The 23,694-nt window shown below is 40.9% G+C and overlaps 1 protein-coding gene across 7 annotated transcripts in view; it reads right to left on the bottom strand.

Moving 5' to 3' along the window:
* enah (ENAH actin regulator) overlaps positions 1 to 23,694 on the bottom strand; it is a 182,047-nt gene that overhangs the window by 80,077 nt on the left and 78,276 nt on the right. For all 7 annotated transcript variants that reach the window (XM_078174069.1, XM_078174068.1, XM_033648455.2 and 4 more), the window contains exons 2-3: positions 10,575 to 10,740; positions 4,592 to 4,769 (exon numbers count right to left, since the gene is read on the bottom strand). In XM_078174069.1, the coding sequence (XP_078030195.1) occupies positions 4,592 to 4,769; positions 10,575 to 10,740 (344 nt within the window). The remainder of the gene's footprint in view (positions 1 to 4,591; positions 4,770 to 10,574; positions 10,741 to 23,694) is intronic.

Raw genomic sequence — 23,694 nt, 5'->3', positions numbered from 1 at the left:
AATTAGGAGGAAAAACATTGTGCCGTGATAAAAGTGTTGTTCCTAATTACTTGCACTGACATTCTTCTGCTTTATTGATATTTTTGTAGTGGCAATTCTTTTGTGCCTTTATATGCAATCACCTTGAGGTGGTGTAAAACAGGACAATATAAAGGCAAGGCTTGAAAATGAAAGAGATATTATTTAAATTTATATGTATCCTCATTTCCACACTCTTCCTTACAGCAAACAGATAAAACAAGTCCTGTTGCTCAGTGTGTTATCAGGCCCAGAATAAAAGCAGCCACAGGCCACCAGCACAGTATAAATCAGGCTTATCAAGGTAAGGATACTGTAAATGTTAAAGCAGCTGCATAGATGATGCTCCATTGAAAAGCTAGCACAAAGAACATCTGCCAATACGAAGCAGTTTGCCTTGCTCCATATAAGTGTCCTTACTTGCTGGGGTGGACTGTAGATTGGTACCTGATGATTTATGTCTCCATTGATTATTACTGAACTGGTCCTGTAGAGTGTGAACACGGTATTAGTTTGCTGATATTTACTAGTACACTAAAGCACTTTAGATAAAAGCCTAGATAGCTCCTTTACAGTACTTATTGTATTCACACGTTGTAAATCAATACTTATTTATGTGCTAGTGAGAGAACCACAAGACATGTCAAACAGATGGCAGCTCATCTTTCCCTTCCTCATATTCTTTATGTGGAACATGCTGATGTAATACAATAAAGATGTTGGCATTGAGTCAGAAAGGTCACATCACAGCTAAGACATTAAAAGGATCATTAAATGTTTTGGCGACAGCATTCACACGGAACCTATCACCACATACAACAAAAGACTGCTCTGGTTCCAAAGCTCTGTCATGTGGCAGGAGTGAGTGATGGAGGGGAGGATTGTCAGGTCCACAGATGACTGCGGCTGCAATAGGCACCACCGAGAGCAGCTGTCAGGACAGAAATACAGTAGCAAAACAGCGGGGCGAAAGGGGAAACCCTGTCGTCTTCCTCTGGCTTCTGTATGCAGCTCACTGCGCCGCTGAACGAGAGGAAGGAGGAAGGGAAGGCAGTGTGTGAGGGGAATTAGATGGTGACAGAGAGAAGGAGCTGAGGGAGATCAAGTGAGGTAATGCTGGAGAGGAGAGAAGGGAAGAGCAGGAGATGAGGGAGCAAGAACTGAGAAAATGAGAAGGGTGGACGAAAGTGCCTGAGGCTGTGCTGTCTGTTAGTAAGACTCTTCTTCTCTGACTAACAAATACTTCAGTATGGGATGTGGATCTACCTCTGATTACACATTCAGATCACACTCTATAGGATCCAGAGCATCCACCAAAGACACCGAATAATTTGTGTTTAAGTATGATTCCTCTTTAAGGCAACAGATTGTTCAAAGCAGACGTGATGGGAAATCAGCTAGCAGGACAGGGTTGTGTCTGTCAGTGGGGTAGGACGATATCTCCTGATTCGATACCATCACAGCACATGGGTGCAGATTCAATGTATTGCGATTTTTAACTATTTTGACTCAACAAGAATTGCAATTTCAAATTATGAAATTATTGAGATTTTTGTCTAGAAGTGTATGAGTTAACTAAAAAGATCCCAAGCTGACCAATGGAAAATCAGTGGGCTTCACAGCGCTTCTGTCTCCAGTGTGAATCTAGCGTAAGTAGCAGGAAAGGGGAAAGTTGACAGAGGTTCTGCCAGGGACCAAGCTCACTCAACTGTCATTGGAGCACAAAACAAAAAAGGGCGGGACTTAAGGAGGGCTAATTCTCGATTGAGCTACAGTTTGCTTTTATGTGGTCAAAGTTCCCTTTGACCCTCCTTGAATGTCTCCCTATCCTTGTCACTCTGTGAGGACAAGAGACTGCGGAGTAACACACACACACACAAACATACCACACACACCTCATAGCACCATTAGCATAATGAGGCGCATCACTATCAGGTTAATTAGCAGATGGGATTAGAGTGTGATGAGAGGCTTGGCTTAGGGAGAGAGGAGGAGATGGTACAACAGAGAGGAGAGCAGAGGAGGGGTTGTGGGGTATGGCAGGTCACGCAGAGCAGCATCTGGATGCTGAGATCACATAAATACAAGGAGGATGCAATTAAAACCTCTGCTTCATCTTTGTTGGATTAAAAAATAAGGAGAGGAAAACAGAAAAGGGGGAAGAGAAGAGAAGGAGAGTAATCAGCAGCAAGTTGTGCCTCAAATAAGGAAGCTGCAGATTAGTCTCCGCTTAGGGAGTCTGAATCTGAGCGCAAACACTCATCAGGATAACAATGCTCTCCCTCCCTCCCTCCCTCCCTCCCTCCCTCCTCTCATCCCTTCCGGCAGGCGTAGATAAATGTAGACGCACAGCCAGAGGATGGAGCTACGTAATGAATACCAAGGTCGTGGTGTACCACTGAAGTTACAGCCTGCAAATATTTGAGGCGGGAGTTGATGGAGCTGTGTGAACCTGCATGTGTCGAGAATATTTAACCTCTTGCTCTTTTATGCTCAGATCTACGCAGGATTTATAAATGATCTCTGATTGGCAGATGTGAGCACCGATCATGCTCAATGATGCTCAAAAATGCATCATCCCATTAACTGACGCTGTTGCCACGAGTCGTCGTTCATTAACTGCCTGCTGGGCTCTCAGGCTGTCAGCACTGAAGTAAAGTTTGCAACAAGAAAAGTCGGGGCTGTGGCAAGTCGTAACTACAGCCCTCTGTCTTTGCGGTGAGCTTCCTGTGATTAATTAAGACATTTCACTCTAATCATTGTTTCTGGTGAACACATTGTTAACTCTTGTTCACATGAAAACAGTTTTAGTGTTGACATGTGTCTTTAGTTATCCTTTCAAATAATGTTCCCATGGACTGCAACTTCCTGTCTCGGAGTGTTTCGTACCTCCTGCACACAGAGTGGCAGCTAGTTTACCTCCAGTATTACAGCTTCTTTATTATTGGATACATGTAAATCCCTCAGACCTTTGGAGTAGAAGCCCTGATGTGTTGTTCTATTGTACTCTCTGTCTTTTATTCTCACCTGGTAATTAAAAAAATAAAGCTCATTTGCTATTTTAGGATGGGATTGTTTTATTCTAAGAAATATTTTACCAACCGGAAAACCGAAATAGGCTATATCCCTAATACAAAATAATGTGATGCTCATATCTGTTTTAGTGCATTATTTTGTCATACGTCCTGTTACAGTTAAGTCAAAGTAAGTACATGTTCTTGCTGTGTGTCATGCAGTCAGGCTGCTTGTTGGATAAAAAATTCTCAATGACCTGGACAAGATGAGGTGGGACCAGCTATTTAAACTCAGAACTTGGTAGAAAATCAAGAGAAATCAAATGACGCTCTGTTTTTATCCCAACAACACAGATATTGTTATCGTGCTCAGTGTTCACAAAAGTCTAAGTAATCAACAGAAAGTGAATTTGAAAAAAATCTAATGACTAAATACTGCTTGGATTAATGGATTATTTTTCTACAAAGACTTTATATGTGAAGGTGATTCAGTTCTGAAGTTTGTATTGGGGTGTAAACATTTTCAAACCGGTGTGATATAAAGCCAAACACCCGACCAGTATACCAAAGTTTACCACTGGGTGTTGCACTTGAGTCAGCAGCTGGAACATGATGACACCGATACCCCCTTTCCACCAAATTAGCTCTGGTTCTTGAACCAGTGCGGTTCCAGATTCTCTGTACCTTGGGTCTATCTAGCAAACCGGCCTGTGTTTAAGCAGATCCATTGTTATCAAGGATGTGTCATCAACTGAGGGTTTTGCACAAAGCACTATGAAAGTAAACAGTAGTAGCAAAATGGCAGATCGCACTGATAACCTGAAAGCTTTTTTTTCTCCTGACAATTTTACACTTGACTCCTCTATTGCTCTCCATTCTCCAAGAAGAAGCAGAGAATGAAGCAGCATCACAATGAGCAGGACAACTGGCACACCTTTTTCTGCCATGTGTGATAATGTCACCCCCAAAAAACACATTAACTTTCTAGTAAACAAACGCATCATGTGCTATCCACATCTCTCCCCCTTCCACCTATACTGAAGTATAATCTCCTTCATATTGCTGGGCTCGGCTCAGCAGTAAATTACACACGACCTGTCAGATACTGGTGGCTCTGCTGCTCCGTTTATAAACAGACATTATGTTAATCATGTTGTCATATTGCTAATTACTACTGCAAAACAAGTTGGATTTAGCGCTGTGATGCTGTCAGCACAGGTTGCTAATGTAGGCTACTTTTATTTGCCAGAACATGTCATAATGACAAATGCCAGTTCGGCCTGTGTGCATAAAATCAAACTAGTTTAAGCTTGTACACCAGACCAGACTGGCAAAACCAAAAATGAATTCAACTCATTACTGGAATACTGTGTTACATACATGTGTAACACTACAGTGGGGCATCCTGGAAGCCCAACGGTAAAGACTCACACAGTACCACATATCCTCAACATCCCCAGTTCAACTCCAACCATGACACTGCGAAGCAAGTCATACCTGTATCTCTTTGCCTCTCTACTTTCACACAAACAGACACGCACATACAGAGGCAGACCTACCTGTGTCCTGGGAGTTGAGCACCTCCAGGGCGTGCATCATGGCACTGGCAAATACGTTGGCATCCTCCTTGCTGCCGAAGTTGAGGCCATAGACCTGCCGGGCGTCGCGCCACTGGTGGAAGGTCTGTGTGGCCTGGTTGTACTTCAGCCCCTTGGGAATGGCACAGTTTATCACCACCTGGAGACGTCCATGATGAGCAAGGGGGGAAATAAGAGAAAAGGAAATGTCCTTTAGATAAGTACCCATTAATGAGATAGCATTTTTAAAGTAACCCACCTAGCAAGTGTTCAAAATACAACTTTATTTAAGGAGCCGCCAAGAACAACATGCTGTCCAGTCCTGTATAGCTGTTGCCAACGTGTTGAGAGCTTAAACTGACAGGAAATAGCCTTGTGGAAAAGATTAGGAAAACTTGAATGTGACAGCGTGTTTCAAGGTTGACCTGAGATTTATTGCTCAGAAGCACAAATAGAGACATAAAAACAGGGAGGGAAAATATTGTGGTTTCACTGCGTCAATCACCCAGTCTATCAATCATGACGCCACCTCTGTGCACCTGCTGCCAAGCTCAGGAGCTGACAAAAGATGATTCAGAACAAACTCACACACTCCCTCTAAAAAGCCAAGTCTCATTAAACACCGAGTGACAAGACTGGGACTCTGTAGCCATTATGTGGTAAAAGGTCATTTTTACCTGCTCGTAAAGTGACTTTATGATCCACTCACTCTGAGTTTAAGGTGCTTTTGATGCTAACGTTGGGGATTTTTAGCGTCCTGGGCACTCAGCCAAGCAGAAACACCTCAAGCTTGCTCCTCTCTGTTATTGAGACAGAAAACCTGAGGGACTGTGACAACAACAGATTCTCCTCTCTCCGCTTCTGCATCTTCCAAACACACAACGTGAAAAGCAGGATCTTTAATCTGCATCGTGATCAGTAAATGAAATGCGGGGATGATGTAAAAACACTTTTCATCTGATACAGCTGAAATAGCCTGAAAGATTGTGTAATGTGGTTTAATCTTATAATCACTGTATCATCTCATGTCCAGACTAATAAGAGGCTGAATCCAAAACATTCCCCAACAGGGACCCCGTGGTCCAAAGCTTATCTGACGGGGCCCCGTGGATAGTTAAGATTTCAGAAATCTCATGGTGAATTGAGAGATTAAACTGTGCTGAGACCTGCTCTCAAAAAGGTAATATTTTCTCCTGAGCTCAATATTGCTTTGGCCAATAAACAGCTCTTCCAGCACTAAAACCTGGAACCTATCCGCTAGTTTATGGAACGAGGTCTAGCGCTGGTGCCTGCAAAATTTATTTCAACCCAGCGAGAAATAATCTAGTGTCAATTTCTGTGGTAATCATAATGTCTCTCTGGCAGGCGGGAAGGGATTCACATAACCGTCCTTTTATTGTTGAAGGACTGAGTATTAAAACAAGCAGCCAGTAAATGTGAGAAGGAACTGAGATGGTGTAACTCTAGATGCTTATTGTAGGTGGCAGTGAATAAAACAAACAGAGGAAATGTGCATCTTATGATAGCGGTGCCACACAAACTGAAAATCAGCCTGAAGCTCAGAGTGTGAACCGCTAACACAAACGCAGCCGGTCCACCCACTGGTGTCCCATTCCCTTTTCAAAGGGAACCTATTATGCTTTTCCTTATTTTCTGTCATAGAAATAATTTTACAATAATAAACGTTGCCAAAGTTTCAAATAACGAGGGAAATGTATATAAAAGTATTCCCTGTCAGCAAAAACCTCGGGCTTCATACCATTCTGAATGCTCTGTCTCCAATGGCTTGTTCTACTTTCTAGACAAGCTGATGTCAGCTCATGACAGATTTCTTTATATACTGCAATCTGCTTCAGACACACTACTGCAAATGTTTACATTACATTACACTGCGACATACATGCTTACAGCATGGTGATTTTTCAAGCAGGAAGCGCTGCTATTCTCTGCTATAGTCATTCCCTGGCGGTGAGTACACTGCTACATGTAGCTACGTGCTTACAGCAGGGAAACATGCAATCTTGGTTGCTGATGTTTTTAATTTTCTCCCGATTTTGGATCATATTCCTGCTGAAGCATGTCTGGTTGTGAAGATGTTGGTTTAGAAGCTTTCAAAAAAGAAAGTGCTGCTATTCTCTGTTATAGCCATGCCCCAAGTAGCTTATATTGCTACAAGTAGAAGCTAATGTCAGGAACATATGTAACCTAGGTCGCCAATGCTGTTCATTTGGCCTCAATTTCAGACCATATTCCTGCTGGAACATATCTGATAAAATCCCCCAAAATAAGCTTAATAGGTCCCCCTAAATGTCCAGAGTCAAAGGTCATACTTTGACCAGCGTTTGTCATTTTTACAAATTTCATGATTTTAGGATTGAGTGTCAGAAAGTGCCAAGAAAAAAAAAAACAACATTCTAGGTTTAGAGTAATGCTAATTTCCCCTTTTTATAGGTATCTTACTATATAATGACGAAAACTCTGTCTGTCTGTGGGTGTGTGTGTGTGTGTGTGTGTGTGTCTGTTCCACGTTTTTCTCCTGACTGACTAGGTCAATCCATGTGAAATTTGGCACAGTGGTAGAGGGTCATGGGAGGATGCGAATGAAGCAATATTACATCAATTGGCCAAAGGTGGGGCGCTATAGCAACTGATTGAAATTGCAAACTTTGAATGGGCATATCTCATGCCCTGTATGTCGTAGAGACATGACACCTTGCACAGAGATGCCTCTCCTCATGAGGAACAAATCTGCCTCAAAAACCCATAACTTCCGGGCATATAGATTTTCTGCCATTTTGAATTTTTTGAAAAACACTTAAAATTGATCTCTTCCTAGGAAGTTTGACCAATCTGCATGAAACTCGGTGAACATAATCTAGGGACCAATATCTAAAGTTCCCTCTTGGCAAAAGTTGGAAAACTTACTAAAACTGAACTTCTATAAGGCAATGAATAATGCGGAGGGCGTGGCTCATCACATAAAGGTGTATAACATCTCAAGGGTTTCACCGATCACCACGCAACTTTGTAGGCATATGACCACACATAATCTGAGGGGACCCCTCCATTATTGACCCCATCAAACAAAATGGGGGCGCTAGAGAGCTAATTTCTTATCTAGGCCTAACCACCATATTGAGTTTTACTAAACTTCGTAGATATGTAGAACAGGACGCCTCAAGGTGACTGGAGAAATTCAACTCTAATTGGCAACTGGGTGGCTCTATAACAACAGAAAAATGCTTAAAAATGGCTAAAATGCAACCGATCACTGTGGCTCCCCCTGTGTTTTTGTGTTTTTTCTAATTTTTGGTATGACTAAGTCATGGTACAGTATGCTATACTCAATGTGTATGGACTAGTATATTATAATATTATAATAAACATCCCATTGCTCCCATTTAAGTTACTGTTAACACTTCTACCATATTTATTTCCAAGGTAAATTCCACAAATTCACTTAGTACAACACATACTCTACAAACCATTGCTCTAAGTTTCTCTTTTGAACAGAATAATGTTGTCACTCATTGAATAATCCCATTCAGCTCTACTTTGCCTTCTGTTTGACTGGTGTTAACCAACTGTCAAACTCAGATCTTCCTGCATTTCACATAAAAAGTTTTTCAGCTGTACAAAGGGCATTATCTCCTGCTTTTTTGGTTGACTTTTATTGTGAAACATTGACATGTTCAGCTTGTGTCCTTCAGCAGGGTCATCTCCTACACACAACACATTACATTACAACATTTAATAGTGTTTTTAAATGTTCTTTGCGTTTCACTTTCCCATGCACCTTGGAAATGGTGAAGTTCCAGAAATTCTTACTGCTACGGTATGACCTGATGTTGTTGTTCTGATTGTAGAAGAATGTAAATTGCTGAAGACACAGAGGCATCATGACTTATCCTCCTCCTTCCCTCCAGCCACACAGGAAAACTCAGACAACAAGACAGAGAGGATTGCGGGATTGCTGAGGCAGCGTGTGCTGACCCATGGGAGGGAATCACTCACATGCTGTCATCACACACACACACACACACACACACACACACACACACACACACACAAGCACAAGCACAAGCACAAGCACAAGCCTCCAGTGGTCCTCATCTACATATTTATGCCTTTTCTTCCAGTAGCTACTTGTTGTGTTTTGTTCTGTATTGTTACACTTGTGAAAATAAAAGCGCAGTGGCCTGGTTGTCATGCAGACACACACCCACAGTGCATCAGTCCTGCATGGAATACTTCTAGAGCTGCAACAATTACTCGATTGGTTGTCAACCATTAAATTATTTGCTAACTAATTTGATAATCGATTGGTGTGAGTAATTTTTTTAAGCAAAAAAAAAAAAATCAGATTCCAGTGTCTTTAATGTGAATATTTTTTGGTTTCCTTAGTTCTCTATGACAGTGTATCTTTGGGTTGTGCCGTACTGGTTGACATTTTTCACCATTTTCTGACATTTTATAGACCAAACAACTAATCGATTAATTGAGAAAATAATCAATGAATTAATCAACAATGAAAATAATTGTTAGATGCTGCCCAAGATGGTCCTATGGAAAGTGAGGATTATGCTTCATATTAAGCTGTGAGCTGACTAGAGCTTCTTACTGCTCCTATTACCTCTGGCTTTTAGTGCTGCTGTGTATGAGTGAATATGTATGTTTTTATATGAGCTTTGGTGTGTGTTAGGGCTGTAACAGTTTGTGCATTCATAAACTGTCTCGGAAAGAGGGTCACTGCATGCAGCCACACACAGAATACATGCTAAGTAAAGGGATGCAGGTAATGTAGAACCAAAGTTTACAACTGTGAGTTCCACCTGGAAAGACTCCTCATTATGCACAAGTTTTATGTTTTCATTATTACATGTATTTTGGTATTTTCAATTTCATATCATAAGAGATGCTTTTCAGTTTTATAGCCGCTTGTGATCTTTTAGGGCAAGTGTTTCTTCAGTGTTCGTATAGTGTAATACAGAAGTGTTCCTTTCCTTCATAATGAAAATAGTTCACCAAAGTTGCCAGTGGGCAAAATGTTACCTCTGTCCCCAGCTCACAATAAAAGAAAAATACACAGATCCTTATGAATTTTGGTTTTTAATAATGTCTTGCAAGAGATGAAATAGCAACACACAAAGATTCCTGGAACACTTTATAAAGTCACTTGGCTCTTAAGGTTTGGCTCCTGGGACTCCACATGACTCTCTTCCTCATACCTGCTGACAACTTCACTTTCTTTAAACTGTATTACTTGCATATTAGATTTAACAAGCTTTGAATTATTTACAGTCCTTTGTCAACCTTGAGAGTGCTGAGCACACACTGTCATATTTGATGCATATTTGTGGAGGGGTGCTGAATAGCTAGTAGTATGTGTGCACATAAATATCACAGGGTGCTGGCTATGTATTTGCATGAATAGTTATTTAAGTTTGTTAAGTTTAATTTTGAAATCTTTAATCTGACTCTTTCTCCTTGACTGCTGTAACACTGTAATTTCTCAATTATGGGATCAATAAAGGCGTATCTTATCTTATCTTATCTTATCTTATGTAGTCATGTGTTGACATCACTTGTTCCCTAAAACTGAACAGTTTTTTTTGTTGATGTTTTTCTGTGACTAGGCGACCAATGAAGTCTTGCTGACTAATGACCTTTCTGGTCAACTAACGTTTGGTCGACTACTATTGTTTCTCTGACTCCAGCAGTGGCCATGGTGTCTGGAAAAGTGCAGCTGCAGGCTACCAGTATGATATGTTGTGTTGTCTTTAAAGAGTTTTTTTGTTGTTGTTGTTATTTCTTTTGTCTTTGGATAAACAAGCGGTTTTGATGATTAAAACTGAAAGCTGATTTGGTCCATATTTGGTTCATGCATCTGACCAACTGACTCCATGCACTGAATGAATAAAGGTTCCATGTGGGTGCAAAATTGCCCGTTACTTGTTTCACTGACCTGATGATCTTGGATCTTGCGTCCCACTACGCGGAAGGCGTTATTGCCCGTATGGTGATAGATGTGGACTCTGCTGAAGCCCGTGGAACCACCAGCTGGGACCCACTTCTTATTGGCATCGTCATACACCATAACAGCGGCTCGCGCCTGGCAGATACTCTGTTCACTGCAAGAACACAAAGACAGGAAATCATTTTACAATCTGATATGATGGTCAAACATTCATTTCAGCTGAACTGATAATCCCCAACTCATGTAGCCCCCAGGAGTTTGTTAACCACCTTTGATTTCTCCTGTTTTTAATTCTTTTGTGTACCTCTTTGAAGTAAACCTTTAATACAACATGTGTTCAGTCTGAAAGTCACAATAGCCTGGGGGATGTTCTGAACTGTGATTATAGGTACGATGGTGATGCAACAGGTATGAAGTCAAACCATGTGAGAGTCAGGCCGGCTCTGCTAAATCTACTGCTGTAATTACAAAGACACGCCAACATCTTTATTCGGGACAGTATGACCCTGCTACACACAAAAAAGACACACTGCTAAATAATTCAGTCAGTGCGTCTCCTACTACAGCGCAGGTCACCATTAGACCAACAGAATCATTTTTAATGGTGCTTGTAACACCAAATACCCATTATGTTTGACATGGTTAAACATAATATTAAATCTGTTATCAAATGCAGCACTCTGGTCTCAATTAAACAGAAGTAATCACAATGCAACAACATACTGTCTTCCTATTTAGCTAGCAAATATCATCAGTGCTGTGATTAAAGGGGACACATTGTGCACATTTTCAGGTTCATACTTGTATTTTATTCAAGTAACACTTTATTTTACCTCATATTGTCTGTGCTGGAACACCTGTATTCACCCTCTGTCTGAAACACTATGTTATTTTTACAGTCTATGGTTGCACCCATCTCTCGAAGTCCTCCTCCTAAAAAAGCTGATTGGTCAGCATTTCCAGGTCTCCCATTTCTCAGTACCTCTCCAATGTCACTGCAGCCAGGGGAATGAGGAATGACTGTAACAGAGTATAAATCACCAATACAAGCTTCTAAACCCTGGTTATTCAAGAGGGGGTCTGGGACCCCTAGGGGGTCCACAGAGTTAATGCAGTTTGTCCGAAAATACACATTAACATGAATCCGCCATATTATTAGCAAAAATAAATTTGTCTATTTGAAAAAAATGATTGCACACAACATACCAATGATGACAGGCTAGCTGTTACCCATGAATCCTTGCACAATCATGTTAGCTAGCAAACGTTTAATCACTGTTTAACATCTAGTTTAAGTGGTGGACATTCTTGTGAGCAAAAATGGAACGTTTAATAACTTTTTCAAGCAAGAGACTCTTAAATACCTTCCACTTCAGAAACAAAATGAATGTATAAAAATATGAATTGCCATCTATTATTACTTTAATAGATAAGCATTGTATGCACCACACAAGGGCATGTTTAGACACAGCACTTTAGATTGCACTACACATTATTGTCTCCCCACTTCAATATGCAGCTCAATTTTAGAAAAATATGTAGTAGGAGGTCCCTGCTCTGTCTGTCTTTCAGCTAGAGGTCCTTGGCCTGAAAAATGTTGAAGACCCCTGTTCTAAACCAAAATCTTTACAACCGGACATATTCCAACAGGAGAATGATCTCAAATCAGGAAGAAACTATAAAGACAGCACCAAAGATCATCGGTTTCCCTGTCATTAGCATGTGGCTACATGTAGCAGCGTACTTGCAGCTTAGGACTGACTGCAGCAGAGAATAGTGGCACTGTCTACTGTGAAAAATAAATAAAAGCACTAAAGGCTTCTAAACACTACCAAACAAGTTATTGCGGGAATGCAATCCAAAATCTGTTTATCTGACATTAGCCTGTAGCTAAATGTAGCGGTTAGGGATGGGCAACACAAGCAAAAACACTATTCGAAAATCGTGGCAACTGTTCGACAATTTTTCGAATAATCGCCCCCCGGAACCACGCACACAGAGATCCATTCATCTTTAAAGGCCCGAACATACTCCGGCAGAACGGACTCCGCGGAGGTTCGCGCGGACTCAAAGCGGACGTCCGCAATCCCTGTGCGTGCACACCGGTGACTGCTCGGCATGTATTTTTCACATCGGAGATTTTTCACGGACATTTTTACAGGAAACTACAACGCGGAAGTGCGCTCGACTATGAAAGCCCGAATGACTGTGGACATTCCTCACAGAGTAGTAGTCTCTGCATGTTTCTCCTGTTTGTAGAAGAGCATCAAACTAGCTGGTAGCCCATCTCACACCGCTGTAGCAATCCTAGACTGCCCTTGTGCGGTTAGGAGCTGAACTGCATGTCAAATATAGGGGGAGAAATAAGACGGCGAATAGTAATAGTTGCATTAAAAAATCGATTTTTCAAAAATAAAACGACTATTCGAAATTCGAAAATCGTGACACATCCCTAGCAGCGGTGTATATAATGTAAACACTTGCAGTATTGTGCCTGGAACAAATGACCATATAAGCTGTCACAAGTTGTAGCCAAACTAGCACTTTTACAAACGTTTACTTCATTATTTGAAACTATTGCCACATTTAATATGAACATCTGACACTGTAACATTATATATACATATGAAAGAAAATAAGAGAAGACACAATAGATCCAACTAATTAAAGAATGTAGTACAGCCCTTCCTATCCTTTCACATTCCTCAGTGACGTCCCTAATAATCCAGTTTATGATTCCATAAACGCACAGATGACTAAGGAAGAGCCATAAGGGGAATATGTGGCGTAACAACTTAAAGACAGAGACAGAACCACACCAACATTTCCTTTAGCATTTTACACAGTCTACACACTGCTATTACTAGCATGCAAGCACAAGGAGTGAGTTCATATGAGATCTAATTCAGAGCATTTCAGCCCTTGAGCACAGAACTAATGAAATCTGCTTCATGGGTGGCTGGCTGCATTTTCTATCTCTCACTAAATAGCTATACAATCTTGCAAAGAGTTCAGTGACATGCCTTGGTAACTGATAGCTGGACACCTAGAAGCTGTGTGCCTTCACTCTAAAGGAATATTCAGGCAATTCAGTATTGAAGTTAGTTCCATAAGAGTTGGGAGACTTGCACAAGGCCGAATAAAAAAAGAGAAGGTCAAAATCCAAGCAACGGAGGCTGACATATCCTGATGTTTAGCTCTAAAACAGTACCCCTACATTTTCCATGACACCTATAAGCAGGGCTGGGCAAAATGGTCTAGAAATAATATTGTGATATTTTTAGACTATATCGCAATACACAATGTATACCTCATATAGGCAGTTGAAATGTGACTTACGCATATCCCTCTTATTACACACAACACACATATGCAATAGCAGTAAAGGGATACCGCAGGGTCAATCATAAAATGGCACCCCTGAAGCAGTTTGGGGGTTCAGTGCCTTGCTCAAGGGCACCTTGGCAGTGCCCGGGGCAAACTGTTATAATACAGTTATAATAAAGTTAAATACAGAACTGTTATAATAAAGTATTGTTATAATGAATAAAATTAAAGCAGAACCACTGGTGCCTTTATTATGGAGCACCTGGCTCAGGCGGAAATGTTGATGTTTTTGCTGTGAACTTAAAGATTCCCATCAACATTTAGCTGTTAGCAAAAAATTTAACTGCTACGTCATTAAACTGGAGGATTTATTCACTGTGAGCTGGAAAAAAACTAACAGCTCTTCAGTTCACATATTAATGTTTGCTAGTCACACTGGTGCTCTGTGGTTGAAAAATGCAACTAAATGTTCACAGTCTAGAGCCCAGGAAGTACTTCCCAGGAAAGTGTGGTCTTAATGGGCAGGAAAATGTGTGATGTATTATATGTGTGCCACTGGTTAAAAAACATGACGTGACAATTTATGCTCAATGTTCGTGAAACAGTAATTTTATACCCACGTAGAAGAAGCCACGATACATGATACGGGCAATGCTGTATAATCGCCCACCCCTACCTATGACATGACATTTTGTTAGACCATTACTGCCTGGCTAATGCCCATAAGGGCACATCATAAGGGTCCTTTCCTCCTCCAGAGACACACAACACAATGTCTGACGTTTTTTTCCACAGGCTGTGTAACACAAGTAAGCTGAAATCATGTGTGACTGCCCCTTTAATGTGCCATGATTGACACCCACAGTATAATGAATGCAGCTACGTGACAGACTGTAGGGAGGAAACTACAACTACTATAACCAGAGAATGACAGAAGAAAACAGATGAGAAGAAAGCACTCCAGTGATATGAATTTCTGTATGTCACAACCTGAATACGAGAAGAAAAAGTGACAGAAAGTGAGAGGGGAAGAGAAAGAAACAGAGGAAGAAGAGATCGAGAAGCGGTGAGCATAAAAATGGAGTAAATGACAGGCACAAATTGCTGGGGGAGAAGAAAAGAAAGGGTGAAGAAGTGGAAAAAAAAGTGGGGAGGGAAGTGATGCGAGGACAGATCCACTTCCACTGAGACACACACACTCTGTATTTTTTAAAGTATCTGTTTCAAGGTTGGAAAATGCATGAAAATGGTGGCTCTGCACTAGCAAGAAGACACTGAATGATGCTCATACACGTGCACACACTGCAAACAGTGCGCTACACATGCCAAAGCTACTTAACATGCACTGTTTGAAATAACTTTCTGTAACAATCTTCTTGATAAAGCTCTGCAACATTTATCTGTGTGTGCTTGTGCTTACAAGTGTGCGCTCAACAGCACAGTCAAGGACACACACACACACACACACACACACACACACACACACACACACACGCACACGACTGTATCCATATGAACACATCAGCTCTCACACACTCTTTCACACCTCTGCTAATGTGCTTCATTATGACAACAGAAGCTGAACTGTGTTAGCGCTCTACAGCAGCTGATGAACTTACATTACCTTTTTTTTTTTTTTTTTTTTTGCAAAAATCTCTTACATACTGCATTAAGAGTTAACACCTCAGCCCATCTCACATCTAACTGTGAGCAGAAATGAGCTGGAGCCGGTAATGAAGAGGAGAAAAGAAATCAAGGCAGGATAATTCATTCATGGCTTTTTACGTATTTTACAGTTAAATGATTAAACCTTACATCTTTATTAAACTAGGCAAATGGACTAAGATCCATTTATTTTCACAGAGGCTCAGGGCAGCAGCTATAGTGGTTACATGGCAGGATGGAGTTTTAAATAAACCCACCACATTCATGTTTTATATGCAAAACGAGACTAGATCTACTATTAGCTGTTAAGACGAAAGCTTCACCTCCCAAGCCCTGATTTTTTCCATCTGGTCTACACATTCAGACTCTGTGACATTTTGGTAAACAAGAACATCCATCAAGCAGTGCCACAGCACAACCACTGAGAGCCACCACAAAGCTGCCCTCTAACACGTGAGCTTTGATGTGTCAGTTGAATTTGCAGGGTCACTTCTTGACCAGGTGCAGTGACATCCTGGAGCTTTAAAGGTGTGGGTGGATGGATAGAGCCAGGTTAGTGGTCTCAGAGATGCTGATGTACGTGTAAGCCTACAACAACCAGAAGGAAAACACTACACAAAAGGACCTGATATGCTTTTTCTTATTTTGTGTCATATATATATACAGTATCTCACATAAGTGAGTACACTCCTCCCATTTTTGCAAATATTTCATTATATCTTGTCATGGGACAACACTATAGAAATGACACTTTGATATAACTGAAAGTAGTCAGTGTACAGCTTGTATAGTAGTATAGATTTACCTTCCTCTGAAAATTACTCAAAACACAGCCATCAATGTCTAAACAGCTGGCAACATAAGTGAGTACACCCCACAGTGAACATGTCCAAATTGTGCTTAAAGTGTCAATATTTTGTGTGCCAACCATTATTATCTAGCACTGCCTTAACCCTTTTGGGCATGGAATTCACCAGAGCTCACAGGTTGCTTCAGGAATCCTCTCCCACTCCTCCATGATGACATCATGGAGCAGATGGATATGAAGACACCTTGCGCTACCCCACCTTCAGCTTGAGGATGCCCCACTGGTGCATAGGTGAGTTTAGGGCTGGATACATACTTGGCCAGTCCATCACCTTCACCTTCAGCTTCCTCAGCAAGGCAGTTGTCATCTTCTAGGTGTGTTTTGGGTCATTATCATGTTGGAAAACTGCATTGCAGCTCAGTTTCTGAAGAGGGGCAATCATGCTCTGCTTGGAATTCATGTTTCCCTAAATGAACCGAGCTCCCCAGAGCCGGCAGCACTCATGCAGCCCCAAACCATGATGCTGCCACCACTATACTTGACTGTAGGCATGGGACAGTTGTCTTGGTGCTCTTCACCAAGGTGCCACACATGCTGAAAGAGCACCAAGACAACTGTCCCATGTATAGTGGTGGCAGCATCATGGTTTAGGGCTGCATGAGTGCTGTCGGCTCTGGGGAGCTCGGTTCATTTAGGGAAACATGAATTCCAAGCAGAGCATGATCGCCCCTCTTCAGAAACTGAGCTGCAAGTTTTCAGCGCAAGGTGTCTTCATATTCATCTGCTCCGTGATGTCATCATGGAGGAGTGGGAGAGGATTCCTGAAGCAACCTGTGAGCTCTGGTGAATTCCATGCCCAAAAGGGTTAAGGCAGTGCTAGATAATAATGGTTGGCACACAAAATATTGACACTTTAGGCACAATTTGGACATGTTCACTGTGGGGTGTACTCACTTATGTTGCCAGCTGTTTAGACGTTGATGGCTGTGTTTTGAGTAATTTTCAGAGGAAGGTAAATCTATACTACTATACAAGCTGTACACTGACTACTTTCAGTTATATCAAAGTGTCATTTCTATAGTGTTGTCCCATGACAAGATATAATGAAATATTTGCAAAAATGGGAGGGGTATACTCACTTATGTGAGATACTATATATATATATATATATATATCTATATATATATATCTATATATATATATATATATATATATATATATATATATATATATATATATATATATATAATGTTACAATGTCAGTTGTTCACATTAAACATGGCCGAAGTTTCAAATAATGAGGTTACGATTTGTAAAACTAATCCCTGTGAGCACAAACCTCAGGCCTCAGACTGTTCTGAATACTCTGCTTTCTACATTCTTGACAAGCTGACATCAGCTCTTGACAGATTTCTTCATAAGGTCATCTATTTCAGGCAGACTACTGCAAATGTTTACATTACATAGCCTACACTGCTACATGGTAACACCAGGGAAATTGTAATCTTGTTTGCAAACATTATTTTCTGCCCAATTTCAGATCGCATTCCTGCTGGAACAGCAACATTATGAAGCTTTTACTGGTAATTTTTCATGCTGTTACAGTACTTCCCGTGCTACAGGTACATTGCTACATGTAGCTTCATGCTAACATCAGAGGCTCCAGTAATTTCAGTTGCAGAGGTTGTTAATTTTCCACCGATTTCTTCCTTTATTTATTCCTATTGCCACATGTAGAGTAGTGAAGATTTTGGTTTAGAAACTTTTATTGGTGACTCTTCACAGCAGAAGGCGCCACTTTAGCATCAGAATCAGAAATCTCTTTATTGTCATTGTACGAGTACAATGAAATTGAAGTAGCAGCTCTCAGATTCAGTGCAATAATGGTATAAGTTAAAAACAAGGCAGCAAAATAACAGCTATAGGAATATGATAATAAAAAAAAAAACTATAAATTAGAGATAAGCTAACTCCATAACAGTGATCGCCTGCCCACAAATACACTGCTACATGTAGCTACATGCTAACATCAGGGAAACCAGTCATTTTGGTTGCCTATGTTGTGAATTTATCCCCGATTTCAGATCGTACTCCTGCTGGAACATATCTTGTTATGAAGATTTTGGTTTAGAGGCTATTATTGGTGATTTTTCACTGGAAAAGTGCAGCTATACACTGATACAGTTATTTCCCAGCTGCCAGTACATTGCTACATGTAGCTACATGCTAACAACAAAGAAACCAGTAATCTTAGATGCTGAAGTTGTTCATTTCTCCCCAATTTCTGATCATACTCCTATTGACACATGTAGAGTTGTAAAGATTTTGGTTTAGAAGCTTTTAATGGTGACATTTAATGGCAGAGCATGTTGCTATACTCCATTACAGTCATTCCCTGGTCTCAAATACATTGCTACACGTAGCTACATGCTAACATCAGGGAGACATGCAATCTTGGTTGCCAACATTGCTTATTTCTCACTGATTTCAGCTCATATTCCTGCTGGAACATGTCAGGTTGTGAGGATTTTAGTTAAGAAGCTTTTATTAGTATTTTGTCACAGTAGAAAGTACTGCTTTACACCATTAGTCATTCTCTGGGCTGCAATAACAGTGCAGACACACCAATATACAGAAGACCCAGAAATGTTGATCAATCAGTCAAGACTGAACTTTTTTGGGTGGGGGGGTGAAGGAGGCTTAAAGAGACAGGCGCTAAAATGAAATGAATGAAGCGTTGGAGGATAAAGACGTTTCAGCACAGATGGTCTGAGGAAAATTAAGTGTTTTTTGTACATTAAAGCATGTTAACATGTTCTAGTAGGAACCCAAAATGCAAGTATGAACCTGAAAACAAATCATTATAGGTCCTCTTTAATGAGGGATTTCATCTGAATGATTTCACATCCCAGAGCCTCCTCTACAGTCTGGTAAGGGCCTGGGTGGCTCTCCTGATTGCAGGCACTTTAAACAATCACATCTGAGCGGTAAAAAATAATGATTGCATGGCTGCATGTTTTGCTGATTGTGGTCACTATGGTCAGATGGGATGTCAGCATGTTCTCATACCATGGAATATATTCAGGACCACTGCAGAGACCACAGCCTTTGCCTGCAATGGTTTAAGTCACAAACCTTCACCACAGTGTTCCAGGGTCTCCAAAAAAATATATGCACAATAGACATGACTGTACATTTTTGTGTGGTGAATGTGCTGGGGTTTGCATGTGTGTGAAGGGTGATTATAAGTGTGCGTGATTCAGCTGAAGGCCCCAGTTCTCCACTTCTTTATAACCACTGTGAGCTAAAAGCCAGAGGAATCCATCCCAGAGTGTTTTGAGAGGAAGAAAATGTGGCGACTAAAAAAAAGGAAAAACAACATGAGACATAAAGAGAGGAGGAACACAGAGTAAAGCAGACATGACACAGTTGGTCCAATCACTGCTGAATTACTTTGACATTTAGGCTTTTTTTTCCCTTAGCCAGACACTGGATACATTAATGGGGAAATAAAGTGTACAACTATCTCTCATTTGCATTAATGGCACCATCATTAACGTTCCTTACTGAGATTACTGTGCATTATGTGTTGGTGCATTGCCCCTTTGTCTTTGCAGCTACTTGAGGGATATGATGTCAGAGAAAATCACAGTGAAAAGTGGATTTCCGCTTGTTAAGTACTTGACTGGTGTAATCTAGTCCTGTTGACCCTCCTCATCTCCTTGTTAACTCTTCCACTGAACACGTCAGCTGCTATCTCCCTCCCGTTCTCTCCACTGAGACAACACTACTGCCCACTATCAGCACGTCTGCACAAAGTGCTGTTTGTACGTTTACAGTGTACGCTGGGATTCCCTATGTATCTGCCCTCAGAAATATAGTGCATTTCTGGACTCTATATCAAATTAGACTGTATAATGTCTTAATACGAGATCTATTTTTATCATGCTTTTCAGTTTTATTTTCAAGGTAATCAAACGGCTTCACAAGCAAAGCAAACCAAACCCATTCAGATATTCATTCTGCTTCTAGGCCAGTTATAAACCTACTGCATGTGGAAATTACTGTGTTAAAAGGTCTCTAATGGAGTGGAAGAACTCTCTCACACACACACACATACACACACACACACACACAAAGGAAAAAAATCTGCAGATGTGACGAGAATAGGAATGGAGAATGTGATATGAGATGAGAATATTTTCATCTTCTTCATTAATGTTAATGAGTCTCCAAGTTAAGAACGGTTCCGACTTCAAAGAGGAATAGAACAGCTCCAGGGGCTTCACCGCCATGATGTCACATCCTGCCAGGATCGTTGTGGGGAGGTAGGGGGGATAGAAATAGAGAGATGAACAAGGCGAAGCAGGCTGAAGGCAGACAGATGTTTACACTGTATCTCAAACGGTCAGACGATACGCTCTAGGCATGAGAGGATATGGAAATTTCATGTTATGATTATCCCGGCCAAAATAATTACAATTCATAATATAATCCCAATAATCATCATAATATGCTTAAAACTCTTAAAATGGCTCTAAAATGAATTAAGATCTTTTATGCCATTTGAGGTTGGTGTGTACGCAGCCTCTTTTACTGTTGGTTCCCTAGCAGACTCTTTGGAGCTTGACATTAAGTTTTTTTTAGCTGAGACAGTCACTTGTTTTTCATTGCGCAGCTGCCACAAAATCAGGAACACAGCCTCTGAGTGGCTGACAAGTCAGGAGGTCAGCCTCTGACTGGTCAACAGACTTATGTTGACCAGTCCAAACTTATGTATTGTTACACCCCTATTAGACATCACATTTATTTTTTTACTTGCTCGATCGAAAACCTGTATTAGGCATTCCACAGAGTTTAATTGCTCTGGGCAGGGTTGATGTTGATCCCTGACTGTTTGGGTGCTGCTGGACATGATATCCCCAATTATCTTCACATAAGAGATCTACTACGATCAGCAAATTTTGAGTGTTTTTTATGGTGATGTGCGTCAAAATCGTACATCTCCATATGATCCCTAATACGTTCAATACCGTCCTATGATGACACTAAAAGTTTTGATTACCTTCTTATTTGTGGCTACAAAATAATTAGCAGAGAATCAGCAGAGGGGAGAGAGGACATCGTTGATACATCCCCTAATTGCACTGCCTCACTTCATCACTACTACGGGTGGAAATTGTGACTAATTTCACTGCTGATAGGCCAAAGTTACATAACGAGCCAACAGTCTAAAAATAGAAACAAACCAAAAAGGGGTAACTGAAATCTCATTCAGACGAGTTCAGCTGCACTGAGTCTACTGTACATATGTGGAGAATCACTGACTGTGGTATCAGTTTCATCTTACACCACAGCTTTCCTCTGTATCGATGATCTGATTAGATTTTACACCTGATTGCTTCAAATCTGTTTATTAATCAGGAATCATAGCAATGCCACCCATCTAATGTGTCTATTAATGTAATGTGATGTTAGTCATTGGATATATTAATGTAATTAATGAACCCCACAGGCATCATCATCTTTACATATAATAATGAGAATGTTTGCTTCTACACTTACACAGTACAGAATGTAATAAAGGGCTGAATGCTTAAGGACAGAGAGACCTTGACCTGGTAGAGCTCTGGGTTCATGTTGTCAGCTATGTGAGATGTTACACCCACACTATCTTCTCATGGCTGGGATTGGTTTTAGGTAAGTATACACCAGTCCAACTTTTTCTGTTCCAATAGCGATTACAAGACCCCAATTCATTCTGCTGACACTGACAAAATGTTTTAATCCTGTTTTAAGCAAAAAGGTTCCAGATGAAAACAGCAGGCGTTTACAGAGAGGAGGAACTTTTTTATAGTTCTAAGAAACCCTTTTTTATTGGGTCTGCACTGCAAGAACTAGGAACAATCACAGTTCAGTCAGGACCCCTTAGTCAAAGAAAACTTTATTTCCATTTGCAGTATTGAGTTTGGCGGTATGGCTCTGTTTTGAGGCCTATCCTAAGGTCTACGTGGAAAGCCAAAGGCGGAGAGAGCACACCTCTCCACCCTTCCACATGCCTACATAGAAACCTTTAAGGTAGAGAGAGAGCACACCTCTCTGTCCTTCCACATGCCTACATAGAAACGCAAAGGTAGAGACAGCAAACCTCCCTGCCCTTCCATGCGCCTACATGGAAAGCCTAAGGAAGGGAGAGCAGCAGCAAAGACCTCCCAGGAACAGAACAGAGCAGCCTCAATGACAAACAGAAATGACACTGATAAGTCAGACACAACATGAAAAGGAGGAGCTGGGGTGGAGGCAGGTTGCAAAGCAGCTTGCAGGGGCAGCAGCAACAGTAGGCAGGCCAAAGTAGTTTAAATAAGATTTGCCTATTGGTTGTGTAGAAAGGAATCCTGTGATCTATCAGCTGACTCCCTTCCTTCAATCAGCTGCTCCATCAGTTGACTGGGCTGTTTGAGATCAGCTGATGTAGCTGGGATGTGAGCTGAGCTTGACATCGTACCCTGCCTGAACTAACGCCATGCTTAAAATTTTAGACCACCATTTTGAAGGACTTACTTAGCTCCTATTTCAGGTACTCTGCCAGCACAAGGGGAACCATTAAGTGTACAGTGATTGGTCCAACATGGGCCAATGCAGCGCTAGCAACCACGATGTTTAAAAACCTGTTAGCCGTAAAATTAACAGACAACACAAAACACAAACAGCTTGTAAAAAAAAATAAAATAAAATAAAGAAAAAAAAGGGAGGAGATTTTGACTCTTCAAAGCAAAATAGGCATATGCCTGCTTAATGTCACTTCAGCATTCTTATTGGCAGTGTGAATGCAAACAGGAAAAAAAAAAGCTCTTGAAGATAAGTAGTTCTTGAGAGAGCTCCCCAAAACTGTTTGGTCTGAAAAGGCATAATCTTTGTCATGCAATCGTAAACTCTTCGGCTTTCCACAGTTGTTCGGACAAAACAAAGCATTTGACGACGTCAGCACGGTGTCGGGGATACCAAAATCACTGTTTTCTGACATTTTAAAGACATAAGTATTAATGGACAAACCCAGAAAACAACTGGCAGATGAATCGATAATGAATATAATCATTACGCTAGATGCAGCCCTAATAAGTTTAAGCACGAAAGATATTTGGTTGCTGTTGTAAAAAGCATTCTTCACATTACACACATAAAGTTAAGCACTGGGGTTTGACCCCACCACCTCCTCCTCTACTACTTTAACATCGAACAAGCTACAGCATTGATTTTTTTTTTTTACAGATCCTCATACAGTTTGTACAGCACTCTAATTAAATGGTT

This window comes from Epinephelus lanceolatus, chromosome 13 (genome assembly GCF_041903045.1).
Source record: "Epinephelus lanceolatus isolate andai-2023 chromosome 13, ASM4190304v1, whole genome shotgun sequence".
In the NCBI taxonomy this organism is placed as follows: Eukaryota; Metazoa; Chordata; class Actinopteri; order Perciformes; family Serranidae; genus Epinephelus; species Epinephelus lanceolatus.
Note: the sequence above shows the minus strand (reverse complement) of the source record. Positions and strands in the feature narration are given on the sequence as shown.